Here is a 27,890-nt window from a genome sequence, read left to right on the forward strand (position 1 = left end):
TATATACATGAACTATGCAGTCTGAAAGTGGAACAAATTGACAAAATTGCCTGTCCCCAGAAGACTTGATACCTAGACCATTCAGACCACCACATGTAGGCTCACATACCAGCCACTCATAGGTATGTGTCTAGGTAAAATGGCATGTTTTGCAGATTCATGTGACCCTTACAGGCTAGTGGGAACCAAATCTAGTGGAGATGACAGTGCTTTAATGGATTGCCTGCAATAAAATCAGCTCCTTTGTAGCCAGCCCTAAGCCAACTTTGTCAAGCTGGAGTCAACAGCTGCAAACTCGTTGTTAGGTCTGCACTTTGAAGTGTGGGAGCTAGGGGAGAAGACAGAAGAGTCCTGATGCAAAGTTTGTTTCCAGCACAGGGTGGAGAAGTGGAAATGTTTTCAGGATAGTTGATTGATGAAGGGCAGAAAATAAGCGTTTAATTGGAAGTTACAGTAGCACTTAACAGTAGCTATTGATGTTTATCGAAGTGTCTGCAGTTTGTATTTCCGGGTAGGTGAAATTGCTAAATATGGAGCAAAGGCTATGGTGCTTGGGTTACTGGTTGTTCCTTATTATTGAGCCCAATAAAAGTACATTGTCCTAAGATTAGTACAGAAATACAAAAGATGCATTGGGCTGCTTGGATTAACTTAATTTAGTGCGTCAGACCAACCCTGTTGGTGGTTAAAGTTGCTGGCTCGCTGCTGTGATCTACAGTGCTTTTTTCTGTATTTCAGTTGGCCCGGCGCTGAAGAATGAATCAGAATTTCAATGACTTGTTCAGGCTGTAATACGTTTAGTTAAAGATGTTGCCAACTGAACTAGTTTGCTTTTTTAACATGTTAGATCATTTTTATTTTATCTGGGGCAAGGCAGAGAGTAACCTTTGGCTTGACGCTTTGGACATTGAAAAGGGTTTATTTAGCAAAATTAATTTTATAAAAATGTTACCAAAGAACAACAGGTGCCAACTTACCTGATGTTGGAAGCCCATGTTCTTTGTCGCATGAAGAAAATGTACTGTTCATGATAGCCAGTCCACAGGCAATTCTTAATTTGGCTGAGTGTTCCAGATGTTGGAGCTGGGCTTATTGGTGGCAGGATGGAGGTCCCTTCAGCACTGCTCCTGTTCGCAAGCTTACATGAGGAGATTAAAGTTGGCCTATCTGGGTTTGTGAGGACACAACTAACCAGCCAAGTCTATCTTCCCACTGACCTTATCACTTTGGTTCCCCTACCATGGCTTTTCATTCCAGACAGGATCATTTGGAGGCCCACTGACTCTTTGGTTGCGAGGTAGGGTCTGGTGTGCCAGATCGATCGGCTATTGCCGCCTGGTCTGAGGTTAGGGTATAATGTATCTGAGTCCGTGCTGCTATTCATGATAGAATTAGCCAGTTAATATTGTATTTTTGCAGGTGATAAAGTAAGAGCGATCGGACTGGGTCAGACTAATGGTCCATCTAGCCCAGTATCTTGACTGTGGCCATTACCAGAGCTTTAAGAGAGTGTACAGAAGAGGGCAGTTGGAGTGATCCACCCCCTTTTCCTCTCCAGGCTTCATTTTGGCTAACAACCACTGATGGACCTGTCCTTCATGAACTTACTCAGTTCTCTTTTAAACCCAGTTACGTTTTTGGCCTTTACAACATCCCCATGCAACATGTTCCACTGGTTAATAGTGCGTTGTCTGAAAAAAGGTTGGTATGAAACCTGCTGCCTATTAATTGAATCGGGTGACTCCTGGCTTTTGTATTGTGGAAAAGGGTAAATAACCCTTCCCTATTCACTTTTTCCATACCATTCGTGATTTTACAGACCTCTGTGGTATCCCACCTTAGTCGTCTCTTTTCTTATCGGACCAGCCCTAATCTTTTGAGTCTCTCCTCACACAGAGGCCATTCCATACCCTTGATCATCTCTGTTGCCCTCTTCTGAACCTTTTCCAGCTTCACTATATCCTTTTTGAGATGGGGTGACCAGAAGTGGATACAGTATTCCAGGTGTGGGCAGACCATGGATTTATATAGTGGCCTTATGATATCTTCTGTCTTATTTTGTATCCCTTTCCTAGTAGTCCCTAACATTCTGTTTGCCTTTTTCTTCACTGCTGCACATTCAGGAGACACTTCAGAAAACTGTCTCCTGCTTTCTGCTGCAAGGCAAGCATCTGAGCTAACCTGTTGCCTTAGGTTATTCTGAATGTCTCTTCCTGATGTCCACCATTCACAGCACAGCCTTTCGCTGTCTTTACAGAGCCAACAGGGTTCATTTTTGATGTGCAGTCCAACACCGTGATGGCCCAAGGAGGAACCTTTGAAAACATGAAGGAGAAGGTAAGTGTTACTATGGGCAATTCTGTAGCTTTCCTTTGGCAGTGGAAGTGCTAGTGAAAGTGCATCTCTTAGCTATTAATTGAGACATGGGGGAAACATTCACTGACTAAAGTTTTGTGTTGACAGTTTTGCTCTCCAAGATGCATTGTCCTGGCCTATTAAAACCATATCCAAGCGATCCCATGTTCCATACAGTATAATACCCTTTGATGCAAGCTTAGCAGTTCCAGTGATGGTACAAAGAAGGTAAGCAAGTGGCAAAGATGTGACTCCTTGTTCCTCTCTTCCAGATCAGTGCAGTGCGTGCGGTGGTCCCCAACAGGAGCAACAATGAAATCATCCTTGTGCTACAGCACTTTGATAACTGTGTGGATAGAACAGTGCAGGCCTTTATGGAAGGTAACGATCTCCAGTTTCGTCATCTGGGTAACTGGGCTTTAGCGACAATGTTTACTGCGGGTTTTGTTTAGAAATAGCACGTCTTTTCAGCAGGCACTGCACAGCTTTCAGGAAAGGGCCATATGCTATTTTTATACAGTATGTATACTTTGTGACTGGGGACTCTCTCAGATCTTCTCTGCAAAGTATCCAAGTACGGACTCTTCCCAGATTGGCTTTCCTGGGAGACAATCCAAAGATGTTCCTCTCGGCCTTCCCATCATTTTATTCAGAATCCGCCCCATTAGGTTTTAAGAGAAAAAAAGACAGTTACTTTGTACCAAACAATACCTAATCCAGGAGATATCAAGTATTTAACCATTGCATTTCTTGCTCATGTGCACAAGAAAAGGGATGTCTGCATCAACCTTGGGGTAGTTCTCTCCTCCCTTTTGAAACATGCTCATGTATCGGGATCAGGTGGCATATTGCATCTGATCGAGTTCCTACCTTGTAGGACAGGAGGTGTTCACCAATGAAACTGTCTTTTTGCACTTCTTGTCTGTTTCTTGTACTAACCCTCACTCACCGCATGGTGCTTTGCCTCTGGCTAAGAGAACAGATGGGTTGTGCAGCTACTCCTAATGCCTGGAACAACTTTATAGAATTGTCCTTGGGGAGGAGAGAGCCGTATAAACCCTCTGACCTGGACTGAATCCCTGTTTAGTCCAAGTTCCAACATTTGTCCCCATATCGAGTGGCACTGGTGGTGATACTGGGAAGCTGGAGTGTCTAAGGGAATTGCTTGTGTGACTTGTGGTTAGGCAGTGGGGTGAGATCAAAGTCTTCACTGTCTGGCTGGTTTGGTTTGCCTTAGAGGTGGAAAAACCCCAGCCTAGGGCTGTAACTGCCCTGTTTGAGCAATTTGTCCTGAATTGTCACTCTCAGTTGGGTCCCGCCAGAACCGCATTGTTACAGAGCCGTATAAACCCTCTGACCTGGACTGAATCCCTGTTTAGTCCAAGTTCCAACACGGCCAAAGTCTTTAGCGTGGCAGTGCTGATAGGGGGGTTGTTACCTGGAAGCAGCCAGCACAGCACAGAACGTTATATGGGCGGAGTCATTCTGATCAGTGGGATATTCCCAAAGCAGAAACGAAACTGATCCTTTCATTTAATCAGCTAAGAGAATTGAAACGTAACTTCTTTACGTCATTAGCTGCAGGACACATTCCAGCTGGCTCTAGATATGAAGACTCCCTGGGTTTTGTATGGCATGAGTGTAAGAGAGTGTGAAGCATTTTCCAGTGCTTATCGTAAGTTTCATTTCAGGCAATGCCAGCGAAGTATTGAAAGAATGGACAATAACAGGCAAGAAAAAGGTAACCTTTAAAATGTGCTTTAACTTACTTTGCTGGGATCTATATCACCCTGGCATTTTCTTCTTTAACGGCTCCAGGGCATGTTAGAGACCCAGCCTCCTTTATAATTCCATGCTAAATCATGAAGAACAAGGAAAGAAACCACAGGGAAAAGATAGATAGATATATTGCTGTGGGCAGAATTATCTCACATGAGGTAGTCACCAGTCCGGCTAGTCTAACTTACCGCTGAGGTGAAATGCTTTATCTGATGACTTCCCAAGAAGGTTTGAACCCCTCCCCTCCCAAAACACCATAATGCACTTAGTTCAGTTCTACGGTGTAATATTGATGACACTGCCTTGCAGAATCACCATGAAAATTTCCTACCTTGGCCACAAATTGTCCTCCCCTGCCCTTTGCCATGACGATGAAAACACTGCTACATGCGGTCTTCCTCCCTCCCATCCCACCCCCACGCTGGGGGAGAAGTTGTCATTCGCTTTGCATGTGTTCAGCCTGTTCTGTGTGTCCCGTCATGAACCCTTGGCTCTGAGCAGCCTCTGTTTTGATGCCCTTCTCCTTTGCAACACATGTTTTGCTCATTGATGGTTTTGCCTGCTGGTCTGTTCAGAGCCCTACACAAACAGTTAACTTAGGAGGGTTTCACTTATTTTTTCAGTGATTAATGCCATCATATCGAAGTACACTACAGTATAAGAATTTAAGCTATGATCATGCCAAACTACTCACTAAATAACCAACAAGCACTAAGGCGCAAAACAAAATACTATAGCTCTGATGAGCAAAAAGTGTAGGAGACGTGGAGGAAGCGAGAGGGAGTGTGTGAGGGGTCCCGTCCAAGGGCTGATGGTGGGTAGAGCAGCCTCTAGAACGGTGTTGAGTCACTTCTTAGTGGCGGGTAGGTGTGGGCTGAGGCAGGGGATGTGGGATCACCTCCTGGGTCACCGTCACCCAGCAGGATTAACCGCGAGGAGGTAGACTGGAATGTCACTGCTGTGTAACTGATACGAAAGGCAGCGTTCATCTGGTAACGGGGGCATGGCTTCCCCCGCGCACCGCTGCAGGGGATAGTGCACTCACACCTCATTAATACCAGGCTATCTCTTCTCATTGTTGAGTAAATCCCTCCTGCGTTTATAGGATTGGCAGAAAAAGCATTTAATTCAGCGATTCCTGGGCAGTAAGCACAAAATGAATTTTCCCTTCAGGAATTAAGCTTAACCTGTTTTTTGTGGGATGGGTATTTAATCCTTAGAACAAAAAGAAGAAAACGAAACCCAAACCTCCAGTTGAAGCAAGCCTGGGCCTCCCAGATCCTGGTAAACTGGCATCCACTGAAGGGGAACAGTCTGCAGCTTCCTCAGAGAAGGGCGGGATTAATGGTTACCATGTCAATGGCTCGGCCAATGATACGGAGTCTGTGGACTCGCTCAGTGAAGGCTTGGATACGCTTTCAATAGATGCCAGAGAGTTAGAGGATTGTGAATCTGCCACACCTGACATGCCCGATGGAACAGGTTAGACTTTCGAAAGTATTGTAGGAATTGAACAGCTCGGTAATTTGTCAAACAGCTATTTTCTCCCTTCTGTTGCTGCTGCCTTTCTCTGTGCCAGTTCTGAATACGGAGGTTTTTTAAAATAGCATTAACTCTTTGGCTGTGTAAATACTCTGTTTGCTTTCCACTCTTTGGCAGTTGTCCCAGAAAGAAGGGCTGCTCACCCTGTTGATTTAAGTTTTGGTGGGAAGGGGGCTGTTGAGGCTGGAGTACTTTCTATGCTCTCTGTTTCAGCTTTGTTTGTTTCTTTCTTTCTTTCCCTGAACTCACTTGCTTTTCTACAGCAGTGTCTGAGCTAGACAGTGGAATAATGGACTTTGAGCCAAAGTCACCCGTAATGCACTCTTCCCAGAACCCTCCATCTGTCAGGCCGCAGCCAGAGCAGAGGAATGCCAGCAAGTCTCTGTCTAGGTCCACGGCAAGCAATCAGATGTCTGCTTCCTTGTCTCCAGCGATGCTGGAAGATGTTCCGGTTTCTTCTTCAAACAAGAAGTTAGGTAAGGCCTCGAGGACTTGCATGCGCTTGAGTTATAAAGCTGGTTACCTCCAGCAGGGGTCTGTGGCCATCTCTCTGGTTGTACTGCCCAAATGTAGCTGGTTGCTGGTGGATGGAGAGGCACACTAGCATCCTTTTTATTATCTGGTAACTGGTAGTGCGCTCTCCTCTCTGCACAGTTGGAGTCTTGACAGCAGTTTAGCTGTAATGCCTGAAGCACCAAACCCATCTCTACAGCAGGGGTAGTAGATAAGCAGTCAGTCACGCTGCATGTGCTTAGCCTGTTTCTCTGTGTGCCCCATCATAGAGCCTTGAGCCTGTGTGCGCTTTCTCCTCCTCCGTGAGAGTTTGTCTAGGAGCCAAAGCTTCCCAGAGACTCATTTACAAGAAACGACAGCCTCTGGTTATTTTTCCTTCCTTCTGTTTTCTCCACCTCTGTTCTCTTGTCTCGTCAGCAGGAAGGACCTCTGAGACCCCAATTTTAAACACCATTGTTATCCTCTGCTTTAGTGAGATAAGAACATCCGGCCCCTAGTGCTGGTAGTTCACCTTCTTGCTGTAATGAGGACCATAATGAGCCGTTGCTAATTTAACTTGTCAGGGGGTGATGGCAGTCAGGGAGCTGCAGAGACGCACATAGGCATGGTGATCTGCTCTGTTGGAGATCTGAAGTGTAGAGAAAAATTTTTGTAACAAATAGCCAAGCCTTTCATCTCTTTTTCTTTCAGAGGAAATCGCGCTCTGCGTGGATTTGATTTAGCTTCTAAAAGATTTCCCTTCCCCTGTAAACTTTATTCACAACTGGACAATTTTTCCATATGATTCAGTGCTTCTGCTTGCTATTCCTTGAGGTGGGCTTCCATTCAGTCGTCCCCAACCTGTAGCAAAGGAGCGACACACAAGAGATGCATTAGATTTCTCCTGTGTATGAAAAGCCAGTGACACATCTGTGTTCTCAGCTGTAAGGAGGAGATTTCGTAAGCCCAGGAAAACTCCACAGCTGTCCAGACTAAATCCAGTGTTTTTGTAACAGGAAAAGGCAGAGGGGAATTTAAAGCCAAGCAGTGTGTGGTTTTGAAATGAACTGAAAGACTCCTTTATGATTTATCACAATCTGGAAGGTTTTATAAGCTAACGTGCTTGGCGCTTTTTTTTTTTTTTTTTTTTTTTTATTATTTTCTGTCGATAGGTTCAAATATTGAAAAATCAGTGAAGGACCTCCAGCGTTGCACAGTCTCTTTGGCACGGTATCGGGTTGTGGTTAAAGAGGAGATGGATGCCTCCATTAAGAAAATGAAGCAGGCCTTTGCTGAACTGCAGAGTTGGTAAGTAGACTAGGAAGAGATCCAACCATTAGGAATTAGGAGACCTAATGTTTTACCTCCTGGATCGCTCATTTGTCTTTTCCCCTTGCCCCGAACACTGCACATCAACCTTGTTAAGGAATAAACACGAATTCTAGGTGCTGGCATCTGCAACACCTATATCAGCCTAGGGCCTGCTGTACCTTAATACACCTGCCCTCCCAGGCTACAGCCTTCATACGGCCCACACTGGAGCCACTGTACCACGTGTGCCTTAGACCCACCCGAGCCACTGTACCACGTGTGCCTTAGACCCACCCTAGCCGTGTGCAAGGCTTCAGTCTGTCTGTTTTAAGCCATGACTCTCTGGTGCTGGAATTGACAATAGCAGCACCCTGTCAGCACTACCCCGATGTCCAGGCCAACACACACACTCTTTTAGACACTGATAATCTGAGGAAATTCACAGGCAAAATATTTAAGGTATTTATCTTAATCCTACCAATTATTGCAGGAAACGTGGTAAGAGAATTCTGTAGTTTTCTTCAAAAATATAAATGTTGGGGCTTGGTGGTAATTCCATGTTAAGGGTAGTGTGACGGGTGTGGAGGGAAGAAACCCAGTGGAAGAGAAGAAACGCACATGAGAGATCATCCCACACAACCTTAACTTTGCCCCCTCCCGGGCCAGCCTTCCACACTATGGAACTGCTACACCTTATATGTATCATAGCCAGGGCCGGCTCCAGGCACCAGCCTGGCAAGCAGGTGCTTGGGGCGGCTGCTCCGGAGAGGGGCAGCACGTCCAGGTATTCGGCGGCCATTCGGCGGACGGTCCCTCACTCTGCCTGGGAGCGAAGGACCTCCCGCCAAATTGCCGCCGCAGATCGCTATCGCGGCTTTTTTTTTTTTTTTATTTGTTTTGGCTGCTTGGGGCGGCCAAAACCCTGGAGCCGGCCCTGATCATAGCTATGTTATTGAAGGACTTATTTTAAGATGATGCCCTTTTAAGCTGATAGTACCTATTACACTAGCTGTCTGTGCTGAGTCTGTCATAATTTTTTGAGGAATTGCCCTACCTGATGGTCCCAAATAGGGTCAGTTTTGGTGAAGAAATGTTAACAACTCACTGGAGTGAGTAACATTGTTTGACAGGCAGCTAAATATAACTCTTGTGATAAGGGATGAGAGTAGATTTCTGTGGCAGGCTTGCAGATGTGTTAAAACCTGTCTGGTGACTGAGCTGGCCATAAATAAGGAGTGAAGGTTTTGCTGTAGTGATGTAAAGACATTTGTAACTCAGTTCAAATGCTGTAGTGGTGTGCGATCACAATGTCCTCAATCCTGTAAACATGCACGTGCTTAACTTTGCTACTGTGAGACATTCCATTGATTTCAATGGAACTACTCCCAGGAGCAAAATTAAGCACGTGTGTAAATGTTTGCAGGGATGGGGCCTGTATCAGCAAATGTGTAGATTCCATAAACTCATGTCGTCTAAAGGCTGTAGTGTTTGAAGCAGATCTGTGAGGCATCCTTAATTTGCGCCCAGCTGTGGAGCAGAGTTAAGGCTGTTTGGGTGATGTTACCTTTGTTGCCAGGCTTTCTAATTGTTTGGGATGTCTTGGTGTAACCTTAACTTGGAATTTCTGGTATTTCCAATATTTTGAGAGAAGTATATTCTCAAGAGATTTTCCCCTATAAATAACTGAGATATTTACAATCTTAACTCAGGTTAATGTTTTTATGGATGGGAATTAATACTATTTATTATTTATGACCTGTTTCCATCGATTTTGTCTGTGGCAGGAGTTGAAGTAATATTAATTATTATTACTGTGACTTTCTTCTGGCAGCAGCTTTATCCTCTGCCTCTCTGTAGGGAGAAAATCTCTGAAAAACCTCTCATTCGAATGGACTGGTTCTGTATCAGTAATTCTTTGCTCTTTGGATTAGAGTCCATGAAACACTCGTGTCTTTTTTTCAGAAAGGGGAAAGATTCAAGTCCCGTTTAGCAGCATTGCTCTGATTGCTGAGAGACAGAACCAGCACGAACCAGGAAACAGTTCCGCAAGGCTGGGATGTTGAGTACATGTCTGGAATGCAGCCAGTGGGAACCTCCTTCAGTAAATGCCAAATGAAGTGCCTCCCTGCTGGGAGGCTGTGTATGTAGGATTGATAAACCCCGGCTCTGCAGCCGGGTCAATTTAACTTTAGAGAGAAGACGACTTGCCCTTTCCCGAAAGTGACGCACTTGCCACTCAGTTGGGAAGTAGGTTTGTGCCTTCGAGTATCGTTTCAACGCCCTTTATGCTCCATGCTTCAAACAATCAGTATGTTTGTTAACTCTTGTTGGCACAAAACAAGATCTTGGCACTAATGGTGCTCACTGAGCCATCTCTCCTGCTGGTTTTCGGCTGAAGAGCACTTGCCCCAATGCTAGATTAAAAAGCCGTCTGTTCTTTGGGGGCAGGGCGTTGACTGAAAGGCAAAGTTTGGACGCTTGACTTTAGAGGCCGTGCGGGTGGGCTGCAGAACAGCTGCTGGTGCTGTAGCCATCAAAGCTGTAGTCAGACGACTGCCATTTGCTTGGCTGTTTCATGCCCTCTGACACCCGACTCTTATAGTTTCTTACACCAAACGTGAGGCGCTGACCTATGCTTGTAGCTGGACTTGCTCCAGTCCGTGAGGACTGACACTCTCCCCAGAATGTCAGGCCTGTCTCAGTGTGGAAATAGCCAAAGGCATCCTTATGCACTCACAAGTTCTCTTCAGCCTGGGACGTTTCCACTGTTCAGCAGAGCGTTCTCCAACCTGGGCTCTGCTGAGGCGGTGATAAAGCAGTCAAGTGGGCTAGTCAGTCCGGGGCACTGTGTGGTGCTGTACTGAAGGACTGCAGTCTCCTCTGCTTCTCAGATCCCTCCCTCTGTCTTTGGGTTGGCGTTCAGGCTGGCAGTATTGCCTGGGGAACATGTATCATGACCAGAATGCTTCACTACACAGTATGGGGAGAATGGCTTTGCGCACGAGGTGTTGAGCTTTGTGGGGTACGTGGTTCTAGTACTTTGGACATGCTGTGCATTGGGCGCTGGATCCGGGAGGTCCACCTCAGCTTATGCATGTCGCATGCTGTAGGTTGCCTTCATTGTCTTGTGGAGGAGCTGCCAGGCAACCTCCAGTCTTTCAGGTACTTGTTATGTGTAAGCCTGAAATAAACCTGGCCCAAACCCCTCTGTGTGCATGTGCAAAGGCAAGCAGCTGTTTTACTTCACTAACGGACAACATCTTGCAGGCGCTGTTGCCAGAGTTTGGATGCAGCTGAAGTCAGCCCTTCTAACGCTGGGTGAGATCACAAGGGTGTGGTCAGCATTATTTCACCTTCCTCGTTTTCCCCTGAATTTCAGCAGCTACCAGCTGGCTAGGTTTTTTCCTCCCTCCTAAACCCGCTTTCTCAGGAGCTGCCATTCAGATCTCTGCTGTGAACTAGTCTCCCCTCCCCCCACATAGATTTGCCCCTGAGGCAGAGCCATCAAAAAATGAATACTTGTTTCTGAAAGGGTCTGGCACAAGGAGCTTGTTTCAGGGTTTTTCATTGGGTTTGGCTCAGAGAGTCGCTCATTCAGTGCGCGAACCTCGGGCAAAGCCACTCGACCTTTGTCCCTTAGTGAGCCCAGCTGTATAATTGCGTAAAAGGCTCCACCTTCACTTCGCTGGGTAAACAAAGCAAGCCTGAGTTTGCACAGGCTCCCCGGCCTGCTTTTGGGTTTGCCCATCAACCTATTTGGAGGCCTGGCGTGCTAAGCCAGGAATGTCTGATAGAAACAGGCACTGCTTTAGCATGGGTGGGGGGTGTGTGTGTGGAAGGAGGGTGCAGCACGAGGCTAGTTCTCTGGGGTGGTCACACGATGCACAGCAAGGCTACTTCTAACCCTGGAGATAGACAAGGGTCGTTCAGGCCCCACACCCGTGGCTGGAAAGTCATTGCTATGCTCTGTCGGGGAACCCTTCCTGGAGCACAGTGTGGGATAGCGTTAGCAGAGTGCAGTCATGGGGTACAGTCCCTTCCTGTCTCCTCACGCTCTGTACCACACAGTCTGACTGAACTGGTTATGGTGTGGCTGGGAATTGTCAACCGGGCATGGTGAAATCGCTTTTTAATTTTGTGCTTGTTCATTACTAATAAATGTGGTGTTTGTATTCTGGTAGTGCCTAGAGCACCCCAGCCAGGGTCAGGGTCCTATTGTACTGGGCACGGACACACTGCTCTGAATAGCTCACAGTCCTAGAAATGTAGGGCAGAAGAGGTCATCTAGTACATCCCTCCTGCACCGAGGCAGGACCAAGTAACCTTCGACCATCCCTGACAGCTGTAACTTGTTCTTAAACACAGCCAGGATTCCACGCCTCCCTTGGAAGCCAATTCCAGTACCTAACTATCTGTCTAGTTAGAAAGTTTTTCCTAATATCTGACCTAAATCTCTCTTGTTACAGATTAAGCCCATTACCTCTTGTCCTACCTTCAGTGGACATGGAGCACAACTGATCACTGTCCTCTTTCTAACAGCCCTGAACATAGCTGAAGACTTCTCAGGTCTCACCCACCCCCACCCCTCAGTTTCCTTTACTCAAGACTAAACATACCTAGTTCTTCTTCGAGTGCTTGCTCATATCCATTCCATTAGGTGTGTGCGCGCCGCGTGCACGATCGTCGGAAGATTTTCTACCCTAGCAACACCGGCGGGTCGGCTGTGGAGCCCCCTAGAGTGGCGCCTTCATGGCGCTGAATATATACCCCAGCCGACCCGGCGCCCCCTCAGTTCCTTCTTACCGCCCCTGACGGTCGTTGGAACTGTGGAGCGCGGCATAGCTGTCCTCCACTCTCCCTAGCTTAGTTAGTTATTCGCAGTTGTAGTTATAGTTATAGTTCTAGTGTTTGTAGTTAAATAGTTAAATAGTTTTAAAGTTGTTATAGTTGTTATAGTAGTCCAGGGGACTAAGGGGGTCGTCTCCCCCTTTCTCCCCCGGCCGCGGGCCTGGGCTCATGCCCAAAGCTCCCGGCTTCAAGCAGTGCACCTCCTGCGCTAAGCCTATGCCCACGAGCGACCCGCACGACTCCTGTCTGAAGTGCCTGGGAGAGTCCCACCAAACAGATAAGTGCAAGATCTGTAAGGCCTTGAGACCAAGGACCAAGAAAGAGCGGGACTTTCGGCTCCGGCAACTCCTGATGGAGGCGGCACTTAGTCCGGACACTCCCTCTACGAGCCAAGCCACGGCACCTAGCGCCTCGGTGCGCAGTGCCCCAGCAGCACCGGCAATGCCGACTGCGCGGGTGGTGTCGGACAAGCCTCCCCGGCACCGGACCTCGTCGGCACCGCAGCAAGTACCTCGACGCCGGTCATTATCCCCGGGGCATAAAAAAGCCCATAAGACGGGGACCTCCGTGCTGAAGGCGCCGGCTCCCCCAGTGCCAGGGGTAGAGCCGAGTCCGCCGGTGGAGCACCGGAAACAGGTGCCTCCAGCACTGTCGACTCCGGCACCGAGGCCGTTGAGTCCGGTGCAGATAGCGTCTCCACCGAGACCGGCGATAATACAACTCCCGTCGACTCCGGAGACCTTCGTGGCGGCGAGAGACTTGATAGCTCTCACAGAGCCGGCACCGCCTCAACCACTGGCACCGACGGCACCGTTGACTCGCCCGGTCCAGTCAAGGGGGAAACCTGCCCTGATGCGCCCTCCATCGCAAGGGCTGGAACCTCGGCACCGGTCCAGGTCCCGAAGCAGGTCCCCACGCCGCTCGCAGTCCCGGCACCGAATATCACCTCGGCACCGGTCGTACTCGCGGCCAAGATCTTCGTCGCGGCACCGTTCTACGTCTCGGCACCGCTATGATCGTCGGCACCGATCAACGTCGAGACGTAGTTCTCGGCACCGCTACGGTCGACGCTCGACGTCGAGAGGCCGCTCCCGGCACCGGGCATACTCCAGGTCCTCGTCGAGGTCCAGATCCGGCTCCCGACACCGACGAGATCATCGGCACCGATCGCGGTCCAGGCACCGTTCGCCGGCACCGCGCAGAGATAGATCATCTCCGGACCGGCACCGTGCGGCACCACAGCCCACGGGAATCGTCTCGTCTCTCTCGGCACCGCCATGGCCATCAAGATCGGTGTCTCGCTCCTCGGAGGACCTGTCGAGATCGGCATACCCCCCTCAAGGGCAAGCCGAGGAACGGAACTTGGGCCATTGGCAGGAGATGGCAGAGGACCACTCTCATGGCCCATCTCACTGGTCGTTTTGGACCCCGTGGGCGTACCACCAGGAGCAAGGGGCTCCAATACCATCGACCTCTCGCTCGGGTCACTCAGTTAGAAGGGTCCCGGAATCCACCATCTCTCGGCCTCCGCCAGGGGGCATGGACGCTTCCGTGTCCACGCCACCCGACACCATAGATCCAAGTACAGGTGATGCTCCGGCCCAGGAGCAGGGGGATCAGGACCCTCCATTGGATCCAGTACCACCGGAGGCATCTTCCTCTTCCTCTCCGGATGAGGCAGTGGCGGGCACGTCATGTACAGGTCCCCCTCCGATAGATCTTCGGGCTCACCAGGATCTCCTGCGTAGGATGGCCCGTAATATGGACCTGCAGGCGGAGGAGATAGTGGAAGTGCAGGACCCTATCGTTAACATCCTCGGAGCGGATGCCCCATCGAGGGTGGCGTTACCCCTGATCCGCACGATACAAACCAATGCGGATACGATATGGCAAACTCCTGCCTCTATCCCACCCACAGCGAGAGGGGTGGAAAGGAAATACTTTGTCCCGTCTAAGGACTATGGGTACTTGTACACCCACCCCCAACCGTGTTCACTGGTGGTGGCATCAGTGAACGCAAGAGAGCGCCACGGTCAGCAGGCTGCAGCGCCTAAATCAAAGGAGGCTAAGCGGCTCGATTTGTTTGGCCGTAAGGTTTACTCAGCCGGAGGGCTGCAACTTAGAGCGGCGAACCAGCAGGCGCTCCTGAGCCGCTACAACTTCAACTCCTGGAACTCTATGGGGAAGTTTAAGGAGTTGATTCCCCAAGAGTCCAGGGAGGAGTTTGGAGCCATGGTAGAGGAGGGTAAGAAGGTGGCTCGGACCTCCTTGCAAGCCTCCTTGGACATAGCGGACTCGGCTGCGAGGACCATGGCTTCGGGTATCGCTATGCGGAGGATCTCCTGGCTTCAGGTTTCGGGGTTGCCCCCGGAGCTGCAGCGAACCCTACAGGATCTGCCCTTTGAGGGACATGGATTGTTCTCGGACAAGACGGACTCTCGCCTGCAGAGCCTCAAGGACTCGAGAACAATCATGCGCTCCCTGGGGATGCATGTTGCGGGCCCTCAGCGCAGACCATTTAGGCCGCAGCCTCAGCGCTTCTACCCCCCCCCCCGCCTCGTCAGAGACAGGACTCGACCCGGAGGCGAGGGCGAGGTGGTAGAAGAAGGTGGACCGGCCCTCAACCCGGCCAGAACCAGGGGCCACCTAGACCACCTTCAGGCCCCAGACAGAACTTTTGAAGGTGCGGTCGAGGACGGCGCCCCAGTCATCCCCCAGGATCCAGCCCCCTCCTTCCGGGATCGCCTCTCCCACTTCCACCGTGCTTGGTCCCTTATAACTTCGGACCACTGGGTCCTCCGCACGGTGGAGAAGGGATACGCTATCCAGTTTTCTTCTATCCCACCCCCCTTCCCCGTCCCTCTTCAGGGACCCTTCTCACAAGCAACTTCTTATACAGGAGGTTTCTATGCTCCTGGCCATGGGGGCCATAGAGGAGGTTCCGATAGAGTTAAGGGGCAGGGGATTTTATTCCCGTTGCTTCCTGATCCCCAAGTCCAAAGGAGGTCTGCGGCCCATCTTGGACTTGCGCGGACTCAACAAATTCGTAGTAAAGTTGAAGTTCCGCATGGTCTCTTTGGGGGCCATTATCCCTTCCCTCGATCCTGGAGACTGGTTCGCCGCCCTCGACATGAAAGACGCATACTTTCACATCTCAATTTACCCACCTCACAGACGCTTCCTGCGATTCGTGGTAAACACGGTGCACTACCAATTTGCAGTCCTTCCCTTCAGCCTATCCTCGGCCCCAAGAGTGTTCACGAAATGTATGGCTGTCGTGGCAGCGTACCTTCGTCGGCAGGAGATACAGGTGTTCCCGTACCTAGACGACTGGCTGGTACGCGGTCGCACCAAAGAGCAAGTTCAAGCTCACGTCCACAGAATAGTGCACACATTCAACGAGTTGGGCATCCTACTCAACAAGGACAAATCCACTCTAGAACCTACCCAGAGAATAGATTTCATCGGCGCAGTTCTAGACTCCAGACGTGCACAAGCCATCCTGCCAGACAACCGCTTTGGCACCATCACGAGCCTCATTCAAGGGCTACAGGCCTTCCCAACTACCACGGTGAGGTCGTGCCTTACCCTGCTGGGTCACATGGCTTCCTGCACGTACGTAACCAGGCATGCCAGACTTCGGCTTCGCCCACTCCAGACCTGGGTGTCATCAATATACCGTCCACATCGGGACAGCCTGAACATGGTGGTCACGGTCCCGAACTCGGTCCTGACCTCCCTCACCTGGTGGCTAGATCACAATGTGGTCTGCGAAGGGATGCCATTTCACGCCCCACAACCCTCTCTGCATCTGGTCACAGACGCTTCATCTCTGGGTTGGGGCGCCCATCTCAACGAACACCATACCCAGGGCCTGTGGACTGCACCCCAGTTAGCCCTGCACATCAATGTTCGGGAACTGATGGCGGTGCGCCTGGCGTGCCAGGCATTTCTCAATCAACTACGTGGCCATTGTGTGTTAGTTCTCATCGACAACACCACGGCCATGTTTTACATCAACAAGCAAGGAGGAGCACGTTCGTCAATTCTATGCCAAGAGGCCATTCGCCTGTGGGACTTCTGCATCGCCCACTCAATCCATCTCACGGCATCGTTCCTCCCTGGAGTCCAGAACACTCTAGCGGACCGACTCAGCAGGTCCTTCCAGACGCACGAGTGGTCTATCCGTCCGGACGTCATACATTCCATCTTCCAGAAGTGGGGGTTTCCCCAGATAGACCTGTTTGCATCGCGAGACAACAGGAAGTGCCACGTGTTCTGCTCCCTACAAGGTCGAGCTCCGGGCTCCCTCTCGGATGCATTTCTCCTTCCCTGGAAAGACCACCTGTTTTATGCCTTCCCTCCGTTTCCTCTGGTCCACAAGGTACTGCTCAAATTGCGCAGAGACCAGGCACAGGTAATTCTGATCGCTCCAGCGTGGCCGAGACAACATTGGTACACCACACTGTTGGAACTCTCGGTTCAGACACCGATCCCGCTTCCATTATGTCCGGATCTCATCTCTCAGGACCACGGCCGGCTGCGTCACCCCGACCTGCAATCACTCCACCTCACAGCGTGGCTGCTCCATGGTTCACCCAGGCAGAGCGGCAATGCTCGCACTCTGTCCGACAGATTCTGCTGAGCAGTAGGAAGCCCTCAACACGAGCCACGTATTTGGCCAAGTGGAAGCGGTTCTCCTGTTGGTGCGAACAACGAGCCACGTCCCCGTTACAGGCACCTATTCCTCTCATATTGGAATATCTCCTCTCCCTAAAACAGCAAGGGTTGGCGATATCTTCAATTAGAGTTCACCTGGCCGCTATATCAGCCTTTCACCCAGGGGAACTCACGTCCTCGGTATTCTCTAACCCGATGGTCGTTAGATTCCTCAAGGGCTTAGACCGGACGTACCCACAACAGCGTCATCCCGTCCCGACGTGGGACCTCAATCTGGTTCTCTCCAAACTCACAGGTCCTCCATTCGAACCACTAGCCACCTGTTCACTTTTGTACCTATCCTGGAAGACAGCCTTCCTCGTAGCCATCACCTCAGCAAGGCGCGTTTCTGAACTCAGGGCGCTTACATCCGAGCCCCCTTATACAGTTTTCCATAAGGATAAAGTGCAGCTTCGTCCACATCCTGCCTTTCTCCCTAAGGTGGTTTCTCCATTTCACATCAACCAGGACATATTTCTTCCGGTTTTTCACCCTAAACCACATGCTACTCGCCAGGATCAACGTTTGCATTCTCTGGACGTACGCAGGGCCCTGGCCTTCTATATTGACCGCACAAAGCACTTTAGAAAGACGACGCAACTCTTCGTTGCAGTGGCCGACCGAATGAAAGGCTCACCGGTCTCCTCACAACGCCTATCCTCCTGGATTACGTCTTGCATCCGGACTTGCTATGACCTGGCAGGTGTCTCAACACCGCACCTCACCGCTCACTCCACGAGGGCCCAAGCTTCCTCGACTGCTTTCCTGGCACATGTTCCGATCCAGGACATTTGTAGAGCGGCGGTTTGGTCATCAGTCCACACGTTTACAGCTCACTATGCACTAGTGCAGCAGTCCAGGGACGATGCTGCTTTCGGATCAGCGGTTTTGCACACAGCAATGTCTCACTCCGACCCCACCACCTAAGTTGGGCTTGGGAGTCACCTAATGGAATGGATATGAGCAAGCACTCGAAGAAGAAAAGACGGTTACTCACCGTTGTAACTGTTGTTCTTCGAGATGTGTTGCTCATATCCATTCCAAACCCGCCCCCCGTCCCCACTGTCGGAGTAGCCGGCAAGAAGGAACTGAGGGGGCGCCGGGTCGGCTGGGGTATATATTCAGCGCCATGAAGGCGCCACTCTAGGGGGCTCCACAGCCGACCCGCCGGTGTTGCTAGGGTAGAAAATCTTCCGACGATCGTGCACGCGGTGCGCACACACCTAATGGAATGGATATGAGCAACACATCTCGAAGAACAACAGTTACAACGGTGAGTAACCGTCTTTTTTTTTAACCGTTTCAGGTTTTTGGAATCTTTTATCACAATTGAGCTTTCCTCTGGACTCTCTCCAGTGTGTCGTCAACACCAGGGGCAAGTAGCGTGGGACAGTTCCCTCCCATGTCTTACATCCAACGCTCCTGTTAACGCAGCTCAGAACATTAGCTTGGTTGGCTGCTCTTCAAATTGTGGTCCACTATCACTCCCAGATCCTTTTGTGTAGGACTTAACATGCAGCCAGTTACTCCTCCCCCATTTTGTATTTGTGCATTTGTTTTTTTCCCTCCTAAGTGCAAAGTACTTCACTTGACACTGTCAAATTTCATCTGATTAGGCAACACAGACACAGTGATAAGTAAACAGAGAAGCACAAGGTGTGGTTCAGACAGAATTCTTAATAGAACTTTCCTCCCTCCCCTCTGAGACACGGGAGAGCACGAGCATTTCAGATGTACTGTGCTCTGTGCCCACTTCCAAATGGGCAGTAGAATAAAGACCCTCCCCGTTTGGTGTGAGTAAATCATTCTCAATGAGGAGCACTAAGTTCTGATCCTCTGGGTACTATAACTGCAGATATGCCCGTGTAGCCTGCTGTGATGTCCCACCTAGAATGCAGCGAGAAGCCGCCCTTTTGTATTGTGGAAATATCAGAAACTGTAATGAGCCTAAGTTCATGAACTGGCTGGTAAATGTATTCGTAACATGCTGGCTGCCACGCTCAGTAACGTGGTGTGTCACAGGGTATGGACCGGGTCAGTATGGACAAGTGAGGCGTAAGAGTGAGAGTGACTGCAGCTTTTATTGCAGAGGGGGCCTTATAGAGGAGGGAGCAGAATGGAGACCTGAACCCCTCCCCATCTATATCTGAATCCAGACTGTGGGCATTGGCCTTTCCTCCTTTGCCTCCACAAAGTCTGAGGAAGGCAGGTTACTCAAGTGCCCTTCTCCACATGACCTGTTCCTTTGAGCAGCAGCTACAGGGAGTGCCTCCTTGTCTGCTCTTCAGTGATTGAGCTGAGCAACCAAATGAGCGAACTGAAGAGCACTTACTCTAGTCTGAACCTGGTCCTCACCTGAAGTTCTAGCTAGAACTGCCAGTGCAGGCTGCCAGCTGAAGGGCTCAGGGAATTTTTAGTCTCCTAGCAACAGATACGCATCCAAGTCACAGAACAACTTACAGGCAAATGAGGGAGGGAGCTTCATTGTGATCCTCTTGGTTTCGCCTTTGCTGGAAAGTTGTTACAGTCACAAATTGCTTTGAGGGGGTCATGCCGTGTACTTTGACATCTGTGGGCTGCTTTCTGTGTGTGGTGACAACTGGAGGCCAGAGTGGTGTCTTAGTTGTTAAAATCTTGAATGTCGTGTGTGTGTGTGTGTGTGTGTGTGTGTGTGTGTGTGTGTGTGTGTGTGTGTGTGTGTGTGAAATCCTGAGCTTGTCAATTCATTGGTAAGGTGTGTTCAGCTGTTAAAGTGCCTCTGTGATATGAGCAGAAGCATCAGCATTCAGCCTTTGTGGTATGAAACATTGTGTTTCATAACAAGCCCAGAGAACTTTGCCTGTGCGTCTGGCCCCCGTCCCGGTGAGAGCGTGAACACAAATCACCTCTCTAACGAGGCTGGTTACCGACACCGTCCACATAGAATGAGATGGGGCAACGTGAGACTAAATGTCCCCTGCTCTGTCCTAGAGCTCAGCTCTTACTGACAAATGGTTCTGGAGGGAGTATTACCTAGTGGTAAGGTCGGGGCCTTGGCCATCAAGACTTCTGGGTTCTGCTCTTGTGCTGCCCTGGTCTCAGCCTGCGACTTGAGCAAGTCACTGAACCTCTGTGGCCTAGTTTCCTCATCTGTGAAAAGCGGGTTTTGCTGATGCAGGTCTCCAGAGCACAGCTTCGTGCAGGGGCTTTACCATTGTCATATGGGGATTGCACCGGTACCCAGGCTGCCCTGGCAACGAGCACAGTAATTTATGTGGGCCAAAGTGGAATTGGGTTTTGTAATGCTAAAAAAATTCACACCGAGCTCTCGAACTTCCAGACCAAACAGTAACATGAGAACATTGAGGTGTGTGCTGGACTTCCAATGTCTGCTCGTTGGAACACCGGCTTTCTGCCGCCATCTGCTGGCCTGTTCTCTGCCGATTCTGACCAACATCTAACTGAAGCGCTTCCTGCAGCTGGCCACGTAAAGGGAGGGGAGCTTTTGCTGTCTGCTTTCCCCCCCAAAAAATCCTTTGGTAACTTGCTTTGAATTCTGGGTTGTTTGTGAACTCAGGCGCTTGATCAGACCTTCTGATTCCTGTCACCTTCTCTTCTTAGCCTCATGGACCGAGAGGTAGCGCTACTGGCCGAAATGGACAAAGTGAAAGCAGAAGCAAGTAAGACATGTTTTATTTTTTAGAAGTGGCTCATCTTAAAAGCTGGTGCTGTTCCACTCTACCAGCAAAGTTGAACAGACGCTGCTCCAGTGAGAGCAGTGTGTGTAGTACAGCTTCCAACTTCCATCGTTCCCAGGTAAACTAACCACACACACACACATTTAAAAGTTTCTCTCTACAGGTTAGAATGACATTTAGTTGTTAAAGGGACAAAACTCAAAGCTGGTCACAAGCTACATTTGTTTTGTTAAGTTTGTTGGGCTTCAACGCTGTAAAAATTCTAATTCCAATGGAAAGTTTCTTTTAAACAAACATCCCTTTGTAGTGGTTGCAATCTGACCATTGTGTAAGAGCATTACAAGAATAAAGTGAAATTCACTAGCCTATTTTTAGGTTCCAATGAGAGAAATGAGTGACATAAATGGTGAACAGTTGAGTAGATATAAGATCCTTTCAATTTTAATAATCTGGGGTGTTACAAAGCTCAGGAAATATTTTTAACCAGATGAAGTAAATACTTATACCTTTCTTTATATAACCACTGTTTTTTGTACTTGGTCTTAATGTACCAGGTTTGTTTTGAATCTGGCTGAAACTTGCAGTGCACCAAGACTTTACCTTATCTGGTACCACATAAGGTATTGGTTAACTATTCTAACAAAAGGCAGAATATCTGGTTTGTGGTTGGGTATGAAACAATTTCTCCAGATCGTTGCTTTCTCTGTGATGCCCCAGTTCCAAAGGTGGTTTTGTGCTAGGAAGCAGGATCCCTGGCTTCACAGAAAGTGTAGGCTGAAGCTGAGGGCATAAATTCCTCTTGGATGTCCGCTATCTCAGTTCCTGGTATTGTACTGCAGATCAGATCAGCAGCTGCCCGTCAGTGCAGGCGGTCTGGGGTGATCAGGAAGGAAATGAAATTGGAAGAGAGACAGGCTCTGTTTTCGTGGGCGTGCCAGTTAAGATGTTGGTGCTGTTGACCCTCAGAAGTGCTTGGGATTTAATAGAAACAAAACCCAGATCTTTTCTTAAACTCACTTTCCAATGGCTTCCCTAGCAAGGCGCTCTTGTGGTCAGAAACAGTTAAAATCTAGACAGTGTTGTTAACTTGTAGATTACCAAATGGTATTGTGGTGGTGCTTGACTGTTCCATTTCTCGACCCAGTACCCTCCTGTGCTTAGCTGCTCGTTTGGGTGCTCAGTTAAACCTTGTGTACCAGTGAGATGCTTTGCAGACTGACTCTTCCTTCAGCATTAATTCTACCTAAGCTTTGGTCTTCCTTTCCTTACTTTTCAGTGGAGATCCTGGTCAGCCGACAAAAGAAAGCTGGGGCACTAAAGAAGATGACTGATGTTGCCGTGCGCATGTCAGAGGAGCAGTTGGTAGAGCTTAGAGCTGACATAAAGGTGAACTTTTCTCCTCCTCCGTCCTATTACAACAGGCACTGGCATGAGAGCTCTGACTGCAGCGCGTCCCCAGGCCTGTGTTTGGAATGAATGTCCTTTTGCATATACTGTAATCAAATGGTAGTTATGCCCAGTGAGTCAGGTAAGTGCTAGCTTCCTCTTACTGACACAGAAGTGAAGTGGCCATTGAAGGACACAGAGATTTAAAATGGAGCCAAGGTGAATACTTGGGAGTTCTAAGCTCCACTCCAGGGTATACATAAAATCACACTGCCCGGCTTATGCAGAAGTACATTCCGGGCAGCACCCGTGTCTGTAAATCTTCCATTTCTTTTCAGCGAGAAATAGTAGTTCCCAAAATACATTCACTCCTAGCGGTGCGCATGCACTTTGTCCTGCATTTCTTCTTACAGCATTTGGTTGGCAAAATACTGACTTCAGCAAACAAAGGGCCTTTTGGTCCTTAACACCACTTAGCTCAGTTCAGCTTTTAACCGTTTTGAATTGGCCCAGAACGGCTTCTGGTACCTCGTGAGCCTTGTCCACCTGGGTTTGCCTGGCAATCTCCTGCCAGGGCTCGCAACACACAATGTGCTGACATATGCTAGCTGCTGATGGGTTTGGGTTGGTGTCACTTCCACCAGTATCAGCAGGCACCTGACCGCTGAGTACCGTTGTAGTCAGACAAATGCACTTATTTCTACCACCAGAGGTCAGTAAAATGTTATCTACAGGCTGAATTTTTGATACTAAACTGCTCAAGATAGTTAAGACCAAAGCAGACTGTGACGAACTTCAAAAAGATCTCACAGAACTAAGTGATTGGGCAACAAAATGGCAAATGAAATTTAATGTGGATAAATGTAAAGTAATGCACATTGGAAAAAATAACCCCAACTATACATACAATATGATGGGGGCTAATTTAGCTACAAGTCAGGAAAAAGATCTTGGAGTCATCGTGGATAGTTCTCTGAAGACGTCCACGCAATGTGCAGAGGCGGTCAAGAAAGCAAACAGGATGTTAGGAATCATTAAAAAGGGGATAGAGAATAAGACTGAAAATATATTATTGCCCTTATATAAATTGATGGTACGCCCACATCTCGAATACTGCGTACAAATGTCTCCTCATCTCAAAAAAGATATACTGGCACTAGAAAAGGTTCAGAAAAGGGCAACTAAAATGATGAGGGGTTTGGAATAGGTCTCATATGAGGAGAGATTAAAGAGGCTAGGACTTTTCAGCTTGGAAGAGAGGAGACTAAGGGGGGATATGATAGAGGTCTATAAAATCATGAGTGATGTGGAGAAAGTGGATAAGGAAAAGTTATTTACTTATTCCCATAATACAAGAACTAGGGGTCACCAAATGAAATTAATAGGCAGCAGGTTTAAAACAAATAAAAGGAAGTTCTTCACGCAGCGCACAGTCAACTTGTGGAACTCCTTACCTGAGGAGGTTGTGAAGGCTAGGACTAGAACAGGGAACTGGATAAATTCATGGAGGTTAAGTCCATTAATGGCTATTAGCCAGGACAGGTAAGGAATGCTGTCCCTAGCCTCTGTTTGTCAGAGGGTGGAACTGGATGGCAGGAGAGAGATCACTTGATCATTGCCTGTGGGGTTCACTCCCTCTGGGGCCCCTGGCATCGGCCATTGTCAGCAGACAGGACACTGGGCTGGATGGACCCTTGGTCTGACCCGGTACGGCCGTTCTTATGTTCTTAATTCAAACCCAGATCACCGGGTCCACTGTGTTCTCCCAGCAGCAGTCCGTCCTAGAGCAGCTTTGTTTTCCCTCGTCGGACGATCGCATCCAGAGCAGATTTCCGTAGGGTGGAGCGCAGCAGATTGAGCTGCTCGGAGATTAAGTTACCTGGAAATGTTAACTTCTGGTGGGAGGCTGCAGACACTTGTTTGGTTGCACGTGTGTAGGTGGAACTGGTGCCACAGAGCCCATGCTACTCCAGAGTGACTCGTGGCGTTAACTGTAAGCTTTCTTGGCAAGGCTCTCCGAGCCGTGCCTGACCTGAGGCACTGTTACCAGGCAAGGGAAAAGGCTCTGATCTCAACTTCCCCTCTTATGCGCCGGGTTGTCACCAGGCATTAGCATAAAGATTGTGTTAACTTGCAAGCGTTTTCTTTCCCATCAAGCACTTTGTCAGTGAACGCAAATATGATGAAGACCTGGGCAGAGTGGCACGATTCACCTGTGACCTGGACGCAGTGAAGAAGAGCATCAGTTCGTTTGGGCAAGGTGAGCTGGTCTGAGGCTGCAGGTGAGGGGTGCCTGGCCGAGAGCGGGCAGCTGTGGACAGGGACTATTCCAGAGGAGAGAGTTCAGAGGGGCCCCTGGATTTAAACCAGGGGCCAGTGGTAGAGCGTTGTCGGGGTGGGCTCTGCTCTGGAAGAAGCTTCCCCTCTGTTCAGAATAGCCGGCGTCTGAGCTTCTGCATGCTGCAAAGCCCCTGTCTCTTCACCCAGAGCTTTGGGGCAAGCCGGGATTGGTGGTGGGGATGGGGAGGATAGCAGTCTGCCGGCCGTCTCACGTTTGTGTTTCATTTATGGTGCGAGAACATCTTTGGCAGGGGCCCCTTGTAGCCGTATGTATAAATGTGAATACATGAAGAGCATTGACAATGTGGTGTATTACCAGAGTCTGTCCAGATCCTATTTAAACCCCACAAAAGCTCTTCAAAGGCTGGTTGGGTCTCTCCGGCCCTTAAAAATCATGCAGGAGCCAAGTGTTCTCCTTCATCAGGAATTTGCTTAGTTTGGGGAAGGAGGGACACGTGTCGTGATGAAAACGGGACAGGATCCTGTCTGCTTTCGCTGGAACGTGCGGTGCTTTCCGGGTCCAGTGCCAGTCAGGGCCCTTTCCCGGGGCGTTGTAACGCCGAGGTGCTGACCCCGGCCAGCCGAGCTTTGGCACAGATCGTAGGCTGGTCAGCAGGTGACGTAGTGTCCGCTCTTCCCTTCATGTCATGGAGTGAACAGCGCTGTCGCCCACAGTAGGTGAGATTCAGGGGGCATGTGTGTGCGTGTGGAGGGGCGTGCAGTTCCTTTACGCCATCCTTCATTGTGTTTCCATTTCAGTTTCCCATCCAAAGAACAGTTACTCATCCAGATCACGGTGCAGCTCTGTCACGTCCGTGTCCTTGAGCCCAAGTGATCCCTCCACCCCAGAGTGTGCCTCTGCTCCCAGCCTTCCCACCGCAAGCAGGAAGCCCCCGTCCTCGGCAGAAACACCTGCAGCTGGAGCCAGCGCCAGCAGCCGTCCATGCCAGCCTCACCGAGAGGTAAGTGACGACTTCACAAGAGAAGCCTTTAAATATGGCACAGAGCTCAACCCCAGCTCGGGGCCGTTTCCTCTATATCTAATGGGTCCCTCCTGCCAAATGCCTTGTCTGAGGGCATTTGTCGTGCCTGGTGCAGACTGGGCAGTGGCAGTGTGCCCTGCTCACAAGACAAGAGGGCACAATAAAAGTCCAGGGCATCACAGCATGGCTGGAGGAAACTTGGCTTTTCTCAGAGAGCAGCACCCCCTACTTCTGCAATGGCAGCTGTCGGTATGAAGTCAGCCACAGCTGCATGCTGCAACATCTCCTGGGGAGGAGCGCGTCTCACCCACCACAACACCTGCCTGTCTTCTGAGACAATCCCCTGAGGTGCCACTGGTCTAGGGGGCTTCCAGGGTGGCTGGAGAGGAGACAGTAATCAGCTTTAGGATCATCCAGGGCCTTGGCACGAGTGGTTCCTAGATCTCTGCTGCATGTAGCTCGCTTTTGGCAGCGGCCGGCTCTGCTAGTCTCCTCTCTCCAGTCCCTTGCCAGCCCTTCTTTCTGTTTCAGGTCTTCCAGGGTAACAGGAGACAAGGCCAGGGCTACCGGCCCCAAGGCCAGCGCCATAACGGCCCCTCCAATCCAGGAAGACACGACAGTACAAACCGGTACAGAAATGGGCCTTGGTATCAGTCCAGTTCCAGGTCTCAGAATTCCCAGTTCCGATCTCCAGGGATTGCTACTGACCCTGGCCAGACTCATTCCATGGGAACCCTGGCGAGCCAGCCCGTCCCCTCAGCACAGGTGCATCCAGGCGCACCCAGCACAGACACCGAGGGGCTCCCACAACGTAAGCCAAGGTCAAGCCAGCCTGAAGAGGCAAATTCCTGAGAGGATCCAGATCTCCATTCCCTCCAGAGATTCGGCTTGATAACTGGACTGTAGGAAACTCCTAGCTAGAGCTATTAACAAAGGAACGTTTACACTCCTCTCTTGTGCCACGTTTTTCTCTCCTCCCTTGTGCGTTTTTCCTTCATTTTCTTCTCTTTGTGGAAGCTACTTAATGCGTCTCCATACGCGCTACTGCCATGTGACAGGTTCATGCTTTACTGGGAACGCACCTTGCTGCTGCCAGATCTGTGGCTTCCCCTGGGAACTCCAAGGATCTCCATGGCTCCTTTTCCTTCAGAGTTATCCAGGGAGCCCCAGGCAGAATCCGAGCCAAAAATAACCTTCCAGTTGTGGTCCTTGGTGAGCCAACCTGTGGGCAGAGCCCCACCCCTCAGCCAGCTCTCACGGGTAACAGCACTCGGTTCATGCTGGCAATGACGAGGGTCGCTGTGAAATGTGAGTGTCGGGCTTTAACTAGGGTAGTTGGTCAGACTGGAGGGAGCCAGATCGAATCTGAATCCCAGCAGTAGCCCGGGCTGAAACTGGTCACCCGAGTCCCAAGCCCTTGTTATTGGGACCCTTCAGTGGAGCCAAGCAGCAGGTGTGAAGCATATTTCCTGTATACATTTAGATGTTCCCTATTTTTAATGTTTGGGGAGGGGGAGGTGTCTTTATTTTATTCACCCCCTGCCCGTCCCTACCCCATCTTGTCCCTAAACTAAATTTATAACCATAACAATTAGCAGTGCTAATCCTAGGTAACACCAGTCAGAGATTGCTCCTGGCATTCTTGGTAGTTGTACAAATAAAGACGATGCTGACGATGGACACGTTGAACTGTTGTTGTTTTGTGCTTTCCTGTTCAGTTGCTCCCGAGCTCGGAGAGGATGGGATAAGGAGCTTTCGCTTCTGGGGTGAGTGGTGAGGACTGAAAGCAGGTCTCTGACCGCGTGTTCTCCGGCTTAGGCAGAATGAGTTGGAGAAACTGATGTGGCTGAAATTCCACATGGGTGATTCTGTAGCGGCCTGTTTGTAGGGACAGTAGAAACCCCCCCGGCTCTGCAGTGACTGCAGCATAATCCCACAGCGGGCGTGTCTGCCAGGCATTGCACCATCCCAGCGCTGGCCGGGGTCCTTAGCAGGTCTGAGGTGAAGTGCCTAGAACTTAAGGAAGACTGAAAATGCCTCATCCCTCACCTGTTCGTGACAAGATCTGAGCTGTGGCATTGCAGATCACCCAGCGAATGGGAATTTCCGGCTGGAGAGCTCGGCTGGGTCGGAGGAGGCTGGGCATGGTGGAAAGAGGAATAGTTTGACTCTTGAAATGGGGACCTCATGTGCAGTCCACATCAGGGGACCTCGACAGCCCCCCCAAAAGGGAGATGCTGATAGCAGCAAAGTCTCTCTGTGCAAATTGGTGCATGAATTACAGCATTGTGGTTGTGATTGCACCAGAGGAAATGATTTTCTTCCAAGTCCTTATTTCTGGGCATCTAGAACATCCTCCAACATTCCTGTGGTGGTGGAATGTCTTAGGCCTGTCCATTAAGTCCTTGCAGGGTTTTGAGTCTGGCAAATTGTTTCATTAAATAAGCCCCCTACTTCT

General features: G+C 49.7%; 1 protein-coding gene across 3 annotated transcripts in view; it reads left to right on the top strand.

The window, feature by feature from the left end:
* Positions 1-27,112, top strand: part of SPATS2 (spermatogenesis associated serine rich 2) — a 49,398-nt gene extending 22,286 nt beyond the window's left edge. For 2 of the 3 annotated variants that reach the window (XM_054012736.1, XM_054012735.1), the window contains exons 3-13: positions 2,258-2,337; positions 2,628-2,736; positions 4,047-4,096; positions 5,355-5,616; positions 5,940-6,152; positions 7,341-7,476; positions 20,647-20,705; positions 22,000-22,109; positions 24,267-24,369; positions 25,209-25,411; positions 25,964-27,112. In XM_054012736.1, the coding sequence (XP_053868711.1) occupies positions 2,258-2,337; positions 2,628-2,736; positions 4,047-4,096; positions 5,355-5,616; positions 5,940-6,152; positions 7,341-7,476; positions 20,647-20,705; positions 22,000-22,109; positions 24,267-24,369; positions 25,209-25,411; positions 25,964-26,284 (1,646 nt within the window). In that variant the 3' untranslated portion in view covers positions 26,285-27,112. The remainder of the gene's footprint in view (positions 1-2,257; positions 2,338-2,627; positions 2,737-4,046; positions 4,097-5,354; positions 5,617-5,939; positions 6,153-7,340; positions 7,477-20,646; positions 20,706-21,999; positions 22,110-24,266; positions 24,370-25,208; positions 25,412-25,963) is intronic. The other variant, XM_054012737.1, reaches the window with a different exon arrangement.
* The last annotated feature ends 778 nt before the right edge of the window (positions 27,113-27,890 follow it).

Source organism: Malaclemys terrapin, chromosome 23, assembly GCF_027887155.1.
Source record: "Malaclemys terrapin pileata isolate rMalTer1 chromosome 23, rMalTer1.hap1, whole genome shotgun sequence".
Classification (NCBI taxonomy): Eukaryota; Metazoa; Chordata; order Testudines; family Emydidae; genus Malaclemys; species Malaclemys terrapin.